Source organism: Mastigoproctus giganteus, chromosome 1, assembly GCF_048544385.1.
Source record: "Mastigoproctus giganteus isolate SK-2022 chromosome 1, ASM4854438v1, whole genome shotgun sequence".
NCBI classification, from domain to species: Eukaryota; Metazoa; Arthropoda; class Arachnida; order Uropygi; family Thelyphonidae; genus Mastigoproctus; species Mastigoproctus giganteus.
In genome coordinates, this window is record NC_143575.1 from 61,845,789 (window position 1) to 61,864,600 (window position 18,812).

General features: G+C 35.8%; 1 protein-coding gene across 2 annotated transcripts in view; it reads right to left on the minus strand.

Annotated features, from left to right (window-relative positions):
• The window catches only part of Lnpk (zinc-ribbon metal-binding protein lunapark), a 206,312-nt gene that overhangs the window by 83,374 nt on the left and 104,126 nt on the right, over positions 1 to 18,812 (minus strand). The window contains exons 5-6 of one of the 2 annotated variants that reach the window (XM_090380315.1): positions 16,937 to 16,994; positions 12,869 to 12,949 (exon numbers count right to left, since the gene is read on the minus strand). In XM_090380315.1, coding sequence (XP_090236441.1) covers positions 12,869 to 12,949; positions 16,937 to 16,994 — 139 coding nt within the window. Of the gene's footprint in view, positions 1 to 12,766; positions 12,950 to 16,936; positions 16,995 to 18,812 lie in introns of both variants that reach the window. The other variant, XM_090380310.1, reaches the window with a different exon arrangement.

The window sequence follows — 18,812 nt, forward strand, 5'->3', positions numbered from 1 at the left end:
AATATAACATCTGAATGACTAATACTTAAATTTGCCATTTGTGAGAGATTACTGGTACCTAGTTCCCACAATTTCATGATTTTTAGTTGTATACTTTTGGTGTTTTTCAAAAAAAAATTTTTTTCTAGTTATGAATATATTTCCTTTTCATAAAGCCAACTTCATAAAGCCAATCATAATACCAACACCAGTCAGTAATATAACTGACACAAAATACCTACTTCTGGCCATATTATAACACTACTAAAGTATTGATATTAAATTGGACTCAAGTTATTTTATTTATTTATTTTTTTAAAATAACCACTACAACATTAAAATGTTTTATAATTTGAGTTCATATGGGGAAGGGTGGGCAAGAACCAGCCATGCATTTACTTAAAGCTGGTTTTTTTCTGTCCACTTAAAAGTCAAAAAGGGTGTTTGCAACAAAAAATATACTTCAAGTGTCCACTGTGGCAGCTAAGTTGACACAATACACTGCCAACTGCAGCCTGTTTGGAGAAGTCTAAGTCCAATTCTTGTAAACAATTGAAGGAAGTTAGGTAGAAGTAGTAGGGTTGGTAATCCCTACCACAGTGAGTTATTCTGGATTTTCTACAGATGAAATAGACATGTACAGATATGAGCAACAAGTTCTAATGCCACTCAAATAATAATACAAATTTGAATTTTGCTTCAAAGAAACGAAAATAGAAGTATGATATGTTCAATGACACAAACTTTTTTTTTTTTTTTTTTCATATTAAGAACAGTAATATATAAAAACAGCTTGCCTGATATGCTACTATTCATTCATTGTAAGAATAGAATTTAAGTAAAAGAAAAAGGAGATAGGGAAACTTTCACTTATGTTCATTAAAATGGAAAGATGTTAACTGCTTTTTCCCCCTTAAACCTTTTGCAGTCCAACTCTTAAAATCTGGAGAACAAAATTGAATACCTAAAATGTGATGGCTAAAAATTAATTACTTTTGAATTTTTATGAGTTCCTATATAAAACTGCATGGCAAAACGTTTAAAAACTCTATAAACATTTGAAACGTTAATTATTTGAATGATTTTGGTGCATGATATTTCTTGAAAAAATATTTCAAAAACTTGCATCCTGGTTATTTTGGAAAATGTCTCGCAATACCAAACTGCTTTTCTACACCTTCAACACTACTCTCACTACAGTCTTTCTTCTTAGTTGTATTTTCATCACAAAATGAGAGCAGCCATTCAATCTGTCTTCTGCATCTAAACTTGATATCCTTTTCTGAAAGAATGTTCTTATTTCAGACACCTTGTACGAACTGAAAAAAGAACTTCTTTCAAACTGATTGTAACAAAATTGTTTTGAGATGAATCCACCATCTTCAGGAGAAACTGTTCACAACTGAAAGACAAATCATGACTGACTTGTCTTTCCTCTACTTTTCCTATTGTTACTTCAGTTTCAGTATTATAGAAAGCATAAGTATGGTTCTTTTGTCTTTCTGTGCTTTATCCTCTTTTCGAAAACCAACACTCCTGCACATTTCAATTTTTTTGGTTCTCATTTCTGATGGTAATCCCTTCATGTTTCTCATAATTTGCCTCTTAGGTGTACGTTTAGTTTTTGAAGTTCTTATGCTAGTATAAAAACTAGGATAAGAACTGGTATAAAATCAATCAGTGAATAAATTAAATCCACTACCCTCAATATCAGAATACCCAAACTTTTTTTGGCTACAATGGATAATCTGAAAGCTGTGGACTGCATGGGACATCATGGCAAGCAGATTGCAGGCCACAAGACCAATTCCCTACCACTAATTGTATATTTTTCAAAACAGAATTTTTGTTATTTAAGTTTGTATTTATTCAGTTTTCTTTTATATACATTTCATAATTAAATACGAAATACACTAATTATTACATAATACTAATAACATTTCTATTATATCATTATAATAATCTTGTTCGATTCCAAGGAAGATACAAAAAATATCAGAAAGAAATACAAAAAATCAAATTTTATTAAACAAATACAGTAGAACCCGGATAAGAAATTCTAGCATAAAAAGTTTTCTCCTGTACTAGGTTTGGTTCCTTAAGTCCCAATTTCATCTCTCTATGTTGTCGTATTATTTTCCAGCATAAAAAGTTCATGATAAAGAATAAACAGTGTATTATTATAATGACATTTTCCCACTTAACATGTTTTTTAGATATAGAAATTATTTATTTTTAATATTAAAAATTAAACGATATAAACATTTGGTAATCGAACAAGTTAGTGCCAAGCATCATTTTAGTTCATGGTAAACCACCAAAGTAGGTGAAATGGCATTGTTTTCGTTATATCTCATATTGTGAATGCCTTCACTAGTTGCTCTGATGTTGCACTACCTCCAATAAGCAACACTTCGTCAATGGAGAAGACTAATGTTACTTATTCTTGGCAGATACCACCACCCAGGGGTGGTGGGGTGGTAGCATCTGCCGAGAATCCATTGTCGAAGCGTTGCTTATTCGAGATAGTTCAATATCAGGGCAAGTCATTGTGGTACAAGTAAACACATGGGTTGTGTTAGGGTAGCTAAGAATAGGAACAGGTTCATATATACTTGCATGTACACCAATTCTAGGAGTTTGGTAAATAAATTTGAGGTGTTGGTCAAAACATCAAAGGCTGATATTGTTGGGATATCAGAGACGTGGTGTCACACAGATATAAGGAATGCAGAACTGGAATTAGGAGAGTACAATGTGTACAGGAAGGATAGGAAGGGAGGAGGGGTTATGCTATTAGTTAAGAAACACAAAATCCAAGGCAGTACAGCCAGTCGACATAACTGGACAGTGCAGTATCAAGTCATTTTGGTGTGACATAAGCTTTTTTTGGTTTTTTTTTTTTTTTTTTTTTTTTAGGAGCATTAGCAACTAAGGCCATATTGCTCCATGGATATGCGGTGGTCATTCCCTGGCAATTTCACATCCTCTGTATTTGGTAGTGACGGGCTCGAACCCCAGTCTAATCAAGAAACGTGTGCTACGCACTGCTGCTCCTTCCCACCTGGCTACGGAGGCGCCGTGACATAAGCACTGAGAAATCAAAATTAAGAGGAGGAGTGTGTTATAGGCCTAATGACTCTAATGAGTATAATAAAAAACTGTACAGGGAAATAGAGTGGGCCAGGAAATCAGAGAGTCTTATAATGGAGGATTTTAATTTCCTGGATATTGACTGGAATTTTAGGGTTGGTCACTCACACACTAGCAAGGCTTTTGTGGATTTATTGGATTTGTTTTCTACATCAGCATGTTTGGGAGGCAACCAGAGAGAGTAATACTCTTGATCTGATTATCAGTAGTGATTCTTCATGCATTAAGAATCTGCAGATAAATGAACCACTAGGTGGCAGTGATCACAATGTGCTGCAGTGGGATTTACTCAGAGGTAACTACCATCAAGGATAAAGGGAGGGGTGTTTGCTTTCATAAAGGCGACTATGGAGGTCTGAGACAGTATTTAAATTCTATATGGTGGCACCAACTGATGATGTTACCAACAGCAAATTCAAAATGGGAAGCATTCAAAGAATTAATCTGGGATGCTACTAAGCTTTACATACCAACCAAGAAATATTGTTCAAGGTTTAGGCCTAAATGAATATCAGATAAATTAATGAGACATGTAGCAGAGAAGAAAAATGCATGGGATACATATAAATTAATGGGTGACGTGGAAGCCTACGATAGATATAAGCTGGTCTATAACCAAGTCACAAAGGAGGTTAGGCAGGCAAAGGCAGATTATGAGAAATCTTTGGCAAAGGAGGTAAAGAAAAACAGCAAAGAGTTCTTTACCTATGTAAACTCTAGAAGGAAGGGGAGGAATCAGATTGGTCCACTGGATATCGATGGTTCATAATTAAATACGAAATACACTAATTATTACATAATACTAATAACATTTCTATTATATCATTATAATATCCTCTGCCAAATCCTCTGCTTGCACCTTCACGATGATGGGGCTGTTAGTAATCCTGGGTATAACCTCCATGCACAAGTACATGGTGGGTGACCACCCAGGTGTGAACCAACGTAAGCAGGGGTCGAGGTGTGGCGCCCACACCACATGGAGGAATGCCGCCCCTTTATGTTACCAGGCAGTACCAGGTGGTAGATGACTCTCATCAACCGGTACAATACCACCACTTTGCTTATTGGAGGCTTGAAGTGGTGGAACCCGTGTTTAGTCTCTAGAGCTAAGTTCCGGTCAACCCTTCTCTATCTCTTCCATCATGCAGTATGATTGATGACTTTTGAGGTTACGATGAACGACTTGGCAAGATCCAATATTCCTTACATTTCGAGGGTACAGCTCTAAAACGGTCTTCGCAGGCCGGCCGATAGTTAGTACACTGGACCGAACCTATTGGTAACTCTCTAGGAGGCTTCTGGATCAGCTAGTGTATAATCTTTCTACCTCTACTCTGCCAGACAGTGACTGGGGGGAGTCCGAGTAGTGCGTATGTGGGGAGCATTGCCGAGGTCACGTTATGTCAAGGATCTGGGTATATTCTTACCACATGTACGCCATATCCAAAAATTTCATTACTTCATACAGCATGTCCCACCCACTTTTTCTTACTATTGAATACACCATGAATTGTCAAACTAATAGAGCAAGCTTATCTGCGAAAAGATCTAAACCTCCCAAGTACTTCCTAATTCATTTCACAAATATACGTGGTCTCAATTCTAATCTCAACGACGTCCATTTCCACTTGCAGTCTGCCAAACCCCATGTACTTTTTCTGACAGAATCTCAGTTATTGGTTGATTCAACTACTGCTCATCTCAGATGCCCAAATTATTCACTGTGTGATTCCTTTCGTCTCAAAGGTGGTACTTGTGCATATATCCGTTCTGATATTCCCTGTCAGAGACTTGGCAATTTGGAATCTCCTCTCTTTGATCTTCTCTGGCTTAAAATCTCTCTACTTCATTATGTCAAATTCATCTGTTGTCTCTACCGTTCTCCCAACTCCACTAATCACTTGGAGCTCTTTGACTTCCTCTCTTTGCAACCTGACTTTCTCCAGTCCAACTTTCCTAACAGTGAGGTAATTTTCCTTGGTGATTTTAATGTTCACAACTCCAGCTGGCTTCAGTTTTCTAGTCACACCGACCCAGCAGGTCAAGATGCTGAGGCTTTTGCAATTACTAATGACCTAGCACAGATGGTTCATTTACCTACAAGAATACCGGACAATCCTAATCATACAGCCAATAAGCTTGATCTTTTCTCACAAATAACCCTTCTAAGTACACGGTCGAAGTGAGAGGTCCTTTAGGAACTTCAGATCACAACTTGGTGATTGTCTTTTCTCCAATGGCTATTCCCAACCTCGTGTTGTTTGGCATTACAAGAATGTAAAATGGGATGACCTGCGAGACTTCTTTTCTTCTTTTCCTTGGTCGGATTACTGTTTCAAAACTTCTGATGTCAATGTTTGCTCAGATCGTGTCAGTGAAATTATTCTTGCAGGAATGGAATCCTTTATCCCACACTCCACTTTAAAATCTCGTCCTTTATTTAAACCTTGGTTTTCCAATAAATGTGCTAAGGCTGTTCAAGAGAAGAATGTTGCATATCGTAATTGGCTTGTTTCAAATTCTTCAGTTTCATTTTCTGCCTACACCGAAGCTCGCAACAATTGTACAGCAGTTATTAATCAGTCCAAACTAGAGTTTGAACAGGCTAATAGTAGAAAACGTGCTTCTTGCCCTAATGGTAGCCGAGAATTCTGGTCTCTTGCCAAAGCTATTGGCTGCAACTTTTGTCCATCTCTGCTCCCACCTCTGTCAAAACCAGATGGTTCTGTTGTCACTTCAGCCAAGGATAAAGCTGACCTGCTAGCATCCCATTTTTCTTCCAGCTCATGTATTAATGATCTTGGTAAAACACCACCCACCATTCCCAATACGCTCCATTCAATGCCTCCTGTGGTCTTCTGTCAAAAGGATTTTGATGAATCTTGATGCTAAGACAGCTCCAGATCCTGATGGTATTTCTCCACTTGTTCTCAAAACCTGTGCTCCTGAACTTACTCCTATTCTTTGCCACCTTTTTCACTTTCTTATTCCAAAGGTGTTTTTCCTTCTGCTTGGATATTTGCTCATATCCAGCCAGTTCCTAAAAAGGGTGACAAATCCCTCCCATCCAATTATCGTCCCATTGCAATTACTTCTACTCTTTCTAAAGTAATGGAGAAATCAATTAACCGCCAACTCTTAAACTACCTAGTAACCTTCCGTCTGATCAACGATCGCCAGTATGGTTTCTGTCAATGTCGATCCACTGGTGATATTCTGGCTTATGTTACCCATTTATGGACTAATTCAATTAGATAGTATGAATCAGAGCTGTAATACTCAATATGTTCTACGTTGATAATAATATTAGTAAATTAATAAGAGGAGTTTACCTCAATGTAGTACGTAGAACACTTCCGCATAATACCCTCCAGAAATTAAAACGGAAAAAACGAAAAAATCGACAACTTACCGGTACATTAAAGTAAAATATAAATAATTAAATAATCAATTTAACACAATTCAAAATCAATTTAAAACAATTAAAATTCAAATTAATGCAATTAAAAGAATCTAACGAAAATATTCAAAACGATTTTCCTTCCTCGGTGAAACACAAGTAGATGCTCTTGACATCTCAAAGGCTTTTGTTCGTGTTTGGCATAAAGGTCTTCTAAAAATCGTTTTGAATATTTTCGTTAGATTCTTTTAATTGCGTTAATTTGAATTTTAATTGTTTTAAATTGATTTTGAATTGTGTTAAATTGATTATTTAATTATTTATATTTTACTTTAATGTACCGGTAAGTTGTCGATTTTTTCATTTTTTCCGTTTTAATTTCTGGAGGGTATCATACGGAAGTGTTCTACGTACTACATTGAGGTAAACTCCTCTTATTAATTTACTAATACTAGGACTAATTCAATGGAAAAGTTCGGTGAAACACAAGTAGTTGCTCTTGACATCTCAAAGGCTTTTGATCGTGTTTGGCATAAAGGTTTTCTAAACAAGCTTCCATCTTATGGTTTGCCAACTGTTTTTAGTAATTGGTTATCCAGTTTTCTCTCTGATCGCTCACTGAGGGTGATGGTAGATGGCTCTCTGTCTTCTAACTTCTCCACTAATGCCGGTGTCCCACAAAATTCAGTTCTTTCCCCCACTCTTTTCCTCTTGTATATTAATGACCTTCTTCCATTGACTGGAAATCCTATCCATAGTTTTGCCGATGATAGCACATTACATTCCACTTTCCATTTTGAGAAATCTTGTCCTGCTCAATCAGCTTCAACTTCTCGGAAATCTGCTACCAATTCCTTAAATGCCAATCTTCAGGTAATTCTCCAGTGGGGCAATGACAACTTAGTTGATTTCAACCCTTCTAAAACTCAGTCTTGTCTTATATCTCGCAAAAAGGATTCTTCTGCTCCTATGATTATCTTTAGTGACACTCCAATTTCTAGGCAAAATAATATATCTCTTTTGGGGATTACCCTGACTTCTAATCTCTCTTGGCACAAGCACATTACAAATATTGCTTCCTCTGCATCTAAAAAACTTGGTTTTCTCTTTCGTTCTCGGCGTTACTTTTCTTCCAAACAGCTGCTCACTCTGTATAAATCACAAATCCGCCCTGCCATGGAATATTGTTCCCACATCTGGGGTGGTGCCCCCAAACCTCTCTCAGGCTTCTTGATTCCATTCAGAAGAAGGCAGTTAGGTTAATTAATGATTCATCTCTAACAGAGTCTCTCCACTCGCTTTCTCATAGACGTACTGTTTCTACTGCATGCCTCTTCTACAGATACTTCCATGGGCACTGTTCTTCTGAATTGGCTTCTATAATTCCCACTCTCTCTTTCAAAACAGTCTGAACACGTGCCGCCACCAGCCAACATCCATTTACTGTCCAACTTCAAACCCACAGAACCAACTTTTCATCTTCCTCATTTATTCATTCAACTACCGTTTTCTGGAACAACCTTCCTTCATACGTATTTCCTGAAAATTGCAATCTACAGAAGTTCAAGTCCAATGTCAACAAATATCTTCTTTTGTCTTCTCAACCTCCAACCCAAGCACGGTACTAAGTACTATAGGTTCTAATACCTCTCGTGTTTGGGGTTCACATAAAAAAAATAATAATAGTAATAATAATAATAGTATTGCTAGATTCCAAGGAAGATACACAAAATATCAGAAAGAAATACAGAAAATCAAATTTTATTAACTGTTGACAATCCTGCTCAGGTGGCTAACAAACTAAATGAATATTTTGCATCTACATTCACACGAGGAGTTATTCAGGGAGGGGATTGCCAGAGGTGAACTAAACTCTGACAGTGAGTTAGATGATTTTGTAATAACTGGGGGGAAAGTGGAGAAATTATTGAAGATAAACATAAAAAAGGCACCTGGGGTGGATGGGATCTATCCAGTTATATTAAAGGAGGCAGCACAGGAAGTAAGCAAATCCTTAGCCATAATTATGAGAGCATCCTTAAATTCAGGGGAGGTCCCCATTGGACTGGAAATGTGCAAATGTGACCCCAATTCACAAAGGAGGATCAAAGGGCAACACAAGTAATTATAGACCTGTTAGTTTAATTTCTGTTCAAGGAAAATTAATGGAAGCACTGGTTAAAGAAGCACTGCAGGATCATCTAGACAAGACTTCAGTTATAGCTTGGACACAGCATGAATTTGTTAAGGGAAAGTCTTGTCTGACCAATCTGATTGGATAATATGATGTGGTCACAAAGCAACTGGATGCAGGGAATAACTTTGATATCATATATTTGGATCTTAGAAAGGCTTTTGATACTGTTGCACATGGAAGCCTGCTGCACGAATTGGAGCACTGCGGCATTGGGGGCAAATTGCTGCTATGGATAAAGGGATGGTTGAGTGGGAGAAGACACAGAGTGGTAATCAATGGACACTGCTCTTCGTGGACTACTGTTATTAGTGGAGTCCCTCAGGGTTCGGTATTGGGTCCATTGTTGTTTTCTGTATTTATAAATGATATTGATGATGGTATATCAAGCTTATGTCCAAGTTTGCAGACGATACGAAGGTTGGCAGGGTTGTCAAGGACACTACTGACTATGCTACTGCAACAGGATCTTTAAAGGTTGAGCAGATGGGCTTCGAGGTTTAACATTGACAAATGTAAAGTACTACATATGGGAAACAGCAACCCCAGAGTAATGTATCAACTCTGTGGTACTAGACTGACAGTAATAGAGAATGAAATGGACCTGGGGTAATTGTGCAGGCAGATATGAAGTTTTCTGAGCAGTGCAGACAGTCTGCAAGAGTAGCTCATGGTGTCTTGTCAATGATATACAAGAATTTTTCTAGCAGCGATAAGGAGGTGATTATCCTATTGTATTAGGCGATGGTCAGGCAACACCTTCAGTACTGTATACAGGTCTGGAGGCCTCATTTTAAGAAGGATGTAGAGCTGTTGGAACAAGTACAGAGAATGGCAACAAGATTAGCAAATGGAACAAAGGGTTGCTCTTACGAAGAAAGTTTTGCAGATTACAGTGTTTGTAGACTAGGCACCTGCGAGGTGATTTGATTGAGGTGTATAAAGCCTTGAATGGTTTGAGCATGCTCAATGCTGATGGAATTCTTCCTCTTGCTCAGAATAATCACCTGAGAGGGCATAAATTCAAATTGAGGAAAGACAGTTGTAGGATAGATGTGCAGAAGTTTGCCTTTAGCCAGTGGGTGGTTGAATGATAGAACCGACTTCCATCTTTTGTTGTGGAAGTTGACAGCCTAAATAAATTTAAGGCTGAGCTGGACAGGTATATGGAACGAACGGAGGGGTGAAATCAGAGCAGTTTTTTTTTTTTGGCTGATGCTGCACAAGCTTGCTTTCTTGCATCGTATGCCTCTACTAATGCTAACTCGTTGCGAAGGCATTCACAACATGAGATATAACAGAAATTATACCATTTTAACTACTTCGATGGTTTACTAGGAACTAAAATGATACTAAGCACTAACTTGGATTAGTGAATTTTCCATAGTCTGAGGCTTTCAGCACTAAAAACTTTCTAGTATAAACATTTTGATGTAAGAAGTGACATATTGCAATTGTTTTCATTGATATCCATACTTGGAAACGTAGACCACGTTAAGCATTAAGTTCTATTGGTTGTGAAATATTCTGAATTACTTAGTGGATTGTTGCTCTGTCTTATTGTAATTGTGAGCTTTTAAGGTATTTTGAAACTCCAAAGGAGCTCATTCTTACAACTTGGTAATGAGTTTACCAATAGCAGAATGTTATGCAATTAGAAATCTTCAGTTTAAAAATGTTTCCCATAGGCAGAGTAAAATATTTATAAATTCTAAAATAGTACTTATGTATAGTAGTATAAGTTCTATTTTAGATACTATTAAGTATCTAAAATAGAACTTATGAATCTGTATCTTTTCATTTTTATTTGTGTAGTTAATATTTCATACCCTTAGGCAGTGGCAAATTCAGGGTAGGGGCACGTGTCCCCCCCCATCGTTTTTCCAGAGAATATACACCAATCATTTCAATTCCCTTTAGCTACAAAAAAAAAAAAAATTTTTTTTTTTTCATTATTAACATTATTTTATCTATTTTTGGATCATGGCTCAGCTATTTTCAACTGACTACAGTTGGCACCACTGATACTGATGTGTTCGTCATTCTAGTTCAAGGCATCACGCAGTTTGGTTGTGCATAATGTTTACATCCAAGTAATTCAGACTTTAGCTGTGCGCCTGTGTCCGCCAGTCATATTATGTTTGAGTGTCATATTTATTTTGTTATGTGCATTATTTTATGCCTTGTTTGTGCATCACAAATGGTGCCCCTCCTGTCATTTTTTTCTGGATCCATCACTGCCCTTAGGTCACTCCAGTCCCTTGGAAAACTTCTTATCTGGGTTCTACTGTATTTTCAAAAGTCAATGTGAAACTAAATTTTGTGACACACTAGTTTTAAACTCAGGGGACACACAACACTGGAAGGCTGCTTATGTAGCCAAAGGCCACATGATGTGAAGGTGTAGGCCACATGCAGCCTGCAAAATAGTACATTCCTGCTCAATATTGTTTACCCTAGAAAATATTTTCTACACTTTGAATTCCTTTTTTTTTTTTTTTTTTTTGATAGAGATATAACATCCCGAAATCTCTTCCTTAAAAATACAACCTTGGTAAATAGAATTCTGTTTGTCCATTCTTCAGACCAGTATTGTTTTATATTAATTAGTTTTTTTCATTTAGTCCCATGTGAAAAACACCAAAAAACACCTTAAATCCATTTAAATTCTCTAAGAATTCCTCAATTTCTTCTTGTCAAAGCTGCAAAATTGGACCGGAAGCAGAATTTTATGATGCAGCCATGGCATAATTTTATGATGCAGCCATGGTTTAATATTAACTACAGAGAGTTAATATTAAACTTTGTGCATCTTTCATGTTGAGTGACTCCTGTTGAAAGTGTACTGATTTAGATTCCTACACTGAAGTATAATAGTTCCCTAATCCTCATACTAACTTTATTAATCTGATGATAAGGTGTCTATAAAGTGGCCCACTTATGTGAAAAAGGCTGGTAAGATAATAAAAAGAAGCAAATTAAGATAGAAGAATTTATCCCATTGTATAAATCAACTGTCAGACCATGAGATTGCTGGGTTCATTTTGAGTACCAAATAAAAGTTGGAGAGCTTCATTTCAGAAAAAATATTGAACTGAGTGTAAAATATTGACTGTCAAGAGCTGAACAGAAATGGTTGGTTACCTTATCTTACCATCAGACCCTAGATTATCAGTGTGGAGCTGCAGACACAGGCATACCTTGACACGTTTCTATGGCACACATAAGAGCTGCATGCTGTGAATTTTCACAAGAGTCCATAAGCTTTGATCACAAAAAAAAAATTAATACCCTCAACCTGCATGGTGCAAGGCAAACCAACCCTAGACATGTTCTTCCAGTCTGATAGATTTGGTTAAGTATGAAGCGTGCACACAGAATGCATACTATCTAAATACATTGTCCAAAGTGTGAAGTTGGGAGGTGTAATGATCCTGCAGTGTTTCTTGTGGTCTGGTGGCATAAGTCCACTGGTTGCTTTGCCCTACAACTGTAGAAATTTTATGGAAGAACCTTTACACTTCCTAACATAGCAGTGCTCTGTGTCACAAAAGGGAAGGGTTGTGAATGCAACCCTTGAAGAGTAGAGAATAACACTAAAAATTGCAATGAGTGGACAGTACAGACTGATCATCTTTAGGATGAACTGGAACACAGAATTAGGAAAAGGGCATGGCTGAGATGGTCCTATTCATTAGTATAGCTTATTAATGCTTTAAAGGGGGGGGAATGGAGCACCAACTTTCTACCAGAAATGATTGAAAAAGATCGCCAACATATCATTAATTTATTTGAATAAATGCATATTTTGTTTGTACCTAAGAAGGTCCAATAATTTTTAACAGGATAGCATATGTTCATCTTCATCCAATGCCTTTAAAATGTAGCCAAAAATCTTATTTAGGTTCCACATTCTGTTAAAAGAGTGGAACATATACATTGAAATTTACTCTAAATTTTAAAAATTAGAACTGCGCATAATTATTAAACTTTGAAAAATAAGAAAAAATTCTACATTATCATACTGCACTACCCACCCCACTGTTGCCCATTTCTTTGAAAAATGGTATTAGATAAGGGAGTTTGGGAAGGAAACTTTCCAGGGGGAAAAGGAATGGAATGTGATGCAATCCCTTGACCTGCAGGGGTAAGAGCAAGCTTCGCTTGAGGTGCTGGTAACGACAAAGGTGGCAGCCCTCCTCTGCTTCTCTGGCGTAAATCTGTAAGAAAAATAGCTTTATATTAGCTACTTCAATTATCAGTGTTTGATATATGATAGCAGTTTTATTTTGCAGAAATATAGATTAACGTAAATTAACTAAAAAGAAATTTTGATACCTGATAAAGGGATAAGATCAAGCATCAAGTGGGTGCTGGTAATGGGACAAGAGGCCTTTACCAATACAGATAACATATATAAATACAGAAAAAGTCTCTTTCAGCAGGATGGTGTGTACATACTAGGCCTATTAACATGGCTTGAAGATCATATCACTGATTTTGAAGCACTTCTTGGCCTGCGCAATTCTATGATTGTATATCACTTGCAAAATCCCCAAAGTGATTAAAGCATCTTGCAGTTCACTTTTCTGGATGACAAATGGAACCTTTCTGCAAAATCCATGCTATATCCACTCAAAATAGTGTTTGTTCAAGAAAATGCAAAATGATATTAAGCAAGTTCTCATAATTCTTTATTATCTGAGTGCATTTCTTCTGCACTAGTAATTTCGTTCTTGTACTGATACCCTCTGTGAAGTGAACAAAAAATATTACCATACTGCAGATGCAGAACAGCAGGATATAAAAAAAAAAAATTGCATATATACAAATCTGTGGATGTAAACTATTTGATATGGAGTTTACCAATACTGTATAGTACTTCTCTAACAATAATACATATACAGTTGTATAAGTATATACAACTGCAAAAGATGACAGAAATGAGCACTTCCTTCTCTACTGCATATTTCAACTCTTTCCACCATGTTGGAGGAAGCATGGAAAAAGAGATGCCTGAGTTTTTTTTTTTTTTTTTTTTTTTGTTAGTTGTTGGTGCATTGGCTTCTGTGGCCATAATGCACCTCCCAAAGTTTTTGCATTTTACTCTGATCCAAGCCCGAGGCAGGATTCGAACCCACGACCTTTGGGTTGCCAGGCAGGCACTTTACCCACCTGGCTAGCCCAGTCGGCAATGCCTGAGTTATGTTTAAAACAAACTTCTCAATATTCTGTTGTTGTTCTTATTAATAAGTGAGGATCATTTGAGCGCACACACACACACACACACACACACACACACACACACACACACACACACACACACACAGTTTTAAATTGTCTACAAAAGTAAACTGGTCATAACAGGTGTGGAGATCTTGACTGCCATGCATCCTTAAAAATAAGTCTCCAAAGCATCTTCCTAGTATCCTCATTACAAATTATGTGCAGATGTCCTCCACCTTCTTATCTTATCTGTTGAAATCAGTAATCTTGCTGTTTAACTTCCAGTAAAGAAAAGAACTGTGGATTAACTCTGCCTTTTGTGAGGGGGAGCATACTGATGTTAAGCAGCATGGGGAGCATTATCCAAGTTGTACACACTGCTTGAATGATATTTTAAAACAAATAACAATACTAAATTTTTCATTTGTTTGATATCTTAAGTTTCACATAAGTTAAATGCAATAATTTTTAAAAGCAGATATATTCAGAACAGAAAAATATGGATATAGTAGTATAAATAATATAATAAAGTAATGTACAACAATAAGCATGTACCCCACTTGTGAAATAAGCCATTTCTGCACGTGAGCAATTCTGACAACTGATATAAAAGGCACACATCAAACCAACTTGCCTACTTGAATAGAGATATGGTTGCCATATTAGGTTAGGATTAATAATTTTCAAATAATTACAAATAATTTTCAATTGTGTTACTTCCTGTGCTGCTTATTCAATAAATGAATTGCTGTCCTTATTACACTTCCACATTCACACATTGTAATAAGGACAGTAATTCAGTCACTACAGAAGTCATACAATAATTGGTACCACAAAACAACTGAAAATTATCTGTATTCCTTTTAGAAATTAAAGACAGATTTCACTTTACACAGGCTGAAGTGCTTAGATTTCTGCTTTTTGCCAAAATAATAACTGCATTGCATTTTATTACAGTAAAAGTGCAGAAACAGTATTTAATTCAACCAGGAAACCTGGATTCTAATTTTTGTCCAAATGGCAAATTGTAACGTACTATTATCATTACAGACCATGTTTTGGACAATAAAGATTTACAAAACATTTAGCCACTCAAATGATGTTTAGGATCTATCGACTAAATTTTATTTGCCATTGGGGATAATTATATCATTTTGATTCAGTTGTGACAACTGTTGAACAAATTTACATATATATATCATTAGCACGATTCAGGAAAATTTACTAAAAAACTTTTTTCAGTGTCTAGTTGTAATAGAATCACAATCACTACAACCAATACTGTCAGCTTATACATTGTCTCCATCTCAAATTTAGTTCCCGAGGTGTCAAAGCCAGCTCATTTGGTTCATGAACTGCACCATTCGGTTGTAGATTCTGACAACTGTTTCACTTCAGAAGTAAAATCACTTGCAGTAAATTCTTTTACAATGCATCATGGCAACTTGTCACACTGTAAAAGAATTATTGCAGATGAATTCACATAAATAAAATAACTGCCTGATTACACAGTGAACAGTAAACTCTAGAACTGAAACATACCAAAATAATAACAAGATCAGAATAAAATAACTGCATGATTACCCATTGAACAAGAATGTCATACTCTGAAATCAAAACTGGAATTGAACCAAGAGTAGTCATGTGAAGGACTACTGTCCTTCAGCTCAATCTGGGCTCAAATTACTTAGACTACTCACCCACAACAGATCTCAAATCATATGGAAATTATGAAATTAATCATATGGAATTAGGATAAGCTGGAAAGGTATTGAGAGCTTCAGTCCTGCAGCTGCAAGTACAAAGGCAACAATTTTAAATGTCTTGGAGGACTGTTGTCCCCCATGCAAACAACTCTAGTGTTAATGAAAATCAGATTCAAACTAAGCAGCCCATATAGCCTTGCCACTGACCCATATGGCCCAGATATGTAAGACAATGCTATTTTTAACATAATTAATGTTTTACTAAGGTAAAAATACATGAAGTTATAGGCTTACATGTTGTGAAGATACTTTTGAATTACTCTATGTATTTTGTGTCAGTCAAATTCAGCAAAAAATTAATGCAGAAACATGCCTTTCATAACCCCGAAAATAATAAAATGTGAACTGAAGTCCACAGTTAGTTAATTTTGGGATTATGAAAAGTGCCTGAATGATTCTAGGAGAATCAAATCTGTAAGCAAAAGATGAAATACAAGAAAAACAGAATAATATTTTTCATTAAAATTTAAGATTTACTATAAAACAATAGAATCCATGTGCATATAATTTAAAAACAACTGATTATCTAAGATATTCCCATGTAATTCCTTCCCAAATTAAAGCCAACAAAGTGTCAGGTGGAGGGACTAAAACTGTAAACTCAATCTTCTGCATCTGCCATGGAATTAAAGCTGTAGAAGTATTTTCAAAAATCAAGAAAAATCAAATATAAAACAGAACTACTGTTATGAAAACAGTCATTTGCAACAGTAACTGGACAGGAAAAAAAAAAATATATATATATATGAATAAAACTACTATTTATATACAATATATTATTTACAATTTCACAAAGCAAATTTGAAAGGGGGCAGAGCTCATAATTACTTGGTAAAATTCTCTATATTTACAAAAAAAGAAATATCAATGTCTTTATATTTTATCATATCATTTCACTTCCTATTAGGGTAAAACAATATTTACCAAAGCATTTGTCATTACACTAATGCTATATAAAGATATTTAAAGCCATGTAAATTTACAGTAATGAAATGAACTCTGACTAATACTGAGAAGATAATATTTTTTGAAATTTCTTAATGTGCTCAATAATGTTGGTTTGGTGGTTGTTTACTTTGAGTTTTACTGGAACAGCAATTAATATTCCATGCAATAGTTAGCATTAGGAGAAAATATTGTGAAAAACTATTTTTGAAGAAAAATAAATGCAACCTCCAATTACTGAATTTAATAAAGAGAAGAAAAAATCCTTACCTGTTTCTTCTTTTTGGACTCTTGGGGAAGCCTCTATTGCACGCCTCTCTTCGAAACTCTACAAAGAAATCAAATCCATTAGCATATATACACAAAGTAGTCACTTCATTAAGTATACCTACCTAATAGTAAGTAGATCCCCCCCCCCCCATTTAGTCCTCGAAACAGCCTGGAACCAGTTTTGTACAATTCTGGCCTTGTGACGTGCCACAAAGGCTGAACTGAAAGAGCCCATTCATAGATGGATACACTGCAGCTATGAAAGGATGCACCCATCTGGAACCAATTTCCAGATAACCTGTAGAATCAAATGTCTCCGTAATGGTGTCAACGGACCCAATGTGCACCATGAAAACACTCCCCGTATTATTACACCACTGGCTTTCAACATTGACTGATGTTTGGGGGTGCTGCGTCTTAAAGTTACATTAAATTGTCTTGGTTATAAGACATGTAGACATACACAGTAATAAAAATAAGGAAGTTAAAAATACTACAAAACATTAACTAGACATTTACCATTAACAGACTTGAACTTTTATTTAAAAACAAAATCCATTCTTCGGTTTTCATTTGTTGAAAATAGATTAATAACTTTTCATTCAAGTTTGGTGCACTGTTGATCAAGCTTTTCTCTATTGAAAGCATTGCTTGAGCATTTAGCCTTTCCTGATTCATAATGTTCTTTAAAAATGTTTTTATTCTTTTTAATGTCAAATGGCAGCATTCAGCCTCTGAAGTAGTCATCGGAATGGTCAAAAGAACTTTTATGAGTTTTGTAAGTTCACCAAGAACTTCAGCTAGATTATTTTCTGAGATAAATTTCAGCAAGTCAGTTAATTTGCAATAATTGTGTAGATCATGTCTACTACAGAAAACTTGTAATTCCGTAAGAAGTTTTTCTCTTTCAATCATGGGATATGCCTCAGTAGTCTCCCGTACCTCTTCCATGGGCATTTTCGTACAAAAAATAAAAGTTCTTCTTGTCAAACAATTTAGCAGCAATTAATTGCTTTGTAAAAGAAGATCTCTCACCTATGTCAGCACTCATAGTTGCATACTTCCTTTGCTTCAATAATGAGTGTTTTTGAAGGATTTCCACAGTACATTGAATTCCTGATTTTTAGAATGGCATTCTTAAAGTTTCCTATATATTCATGTATTTTAACTGCCTCAATTTCTTGAGATTGCATTTGATTATAACTTCCACGTGAGGCATTAGCTGATTGAAAAGTTCTAACCAGAACTCAAATTTTTCATTACTCAAGATGTGCAAAATTCCAGTTGCTTCTGAAATCATCTTATCTGCATTTGCTGTCGCTTGTAGTTCCTCCATGCACTTTTTTAAGGATTCAAAATTTTCGTAAACGCTGTTCACGGTGCATATATTGAAGTTCCATCTTGTAAGGGAAGGTCAGGCAACATGGCTGTCCATATACTTTCTGAGAACAGAGAGAATCTGGGGTGATCTCGAGAAAAATGTTGGTATTGACATGAGATTCGAGAAGAATACAGTTGGTCGTCGACTTACGACCGACTTCTGTTCTGACTGACAGGTCATAAGTCGATCTGGTCGTATGTCGGCCATATATTTATTAACAGTATTTTTTAACCTTTCTAATCTTTTTATCATCTTTATAATTTATTTTTATAATCTTTTAAATTTTTATCATCTTTTATTTTTCATTTTAATTACAGTAATGTTTTTATCTTTTACTTAGCGATACTGTACATACCTTCGTTTCTATGCCTAGGCTATCTCTCTCTATGAGGTTAAATTCAAAAATTCTCTACATTTTAATTGATTTATTATTCATACTGTTTATTAAAAAACAAAACTACAATCTATAATTATATTGTACATATGTGAAAATAA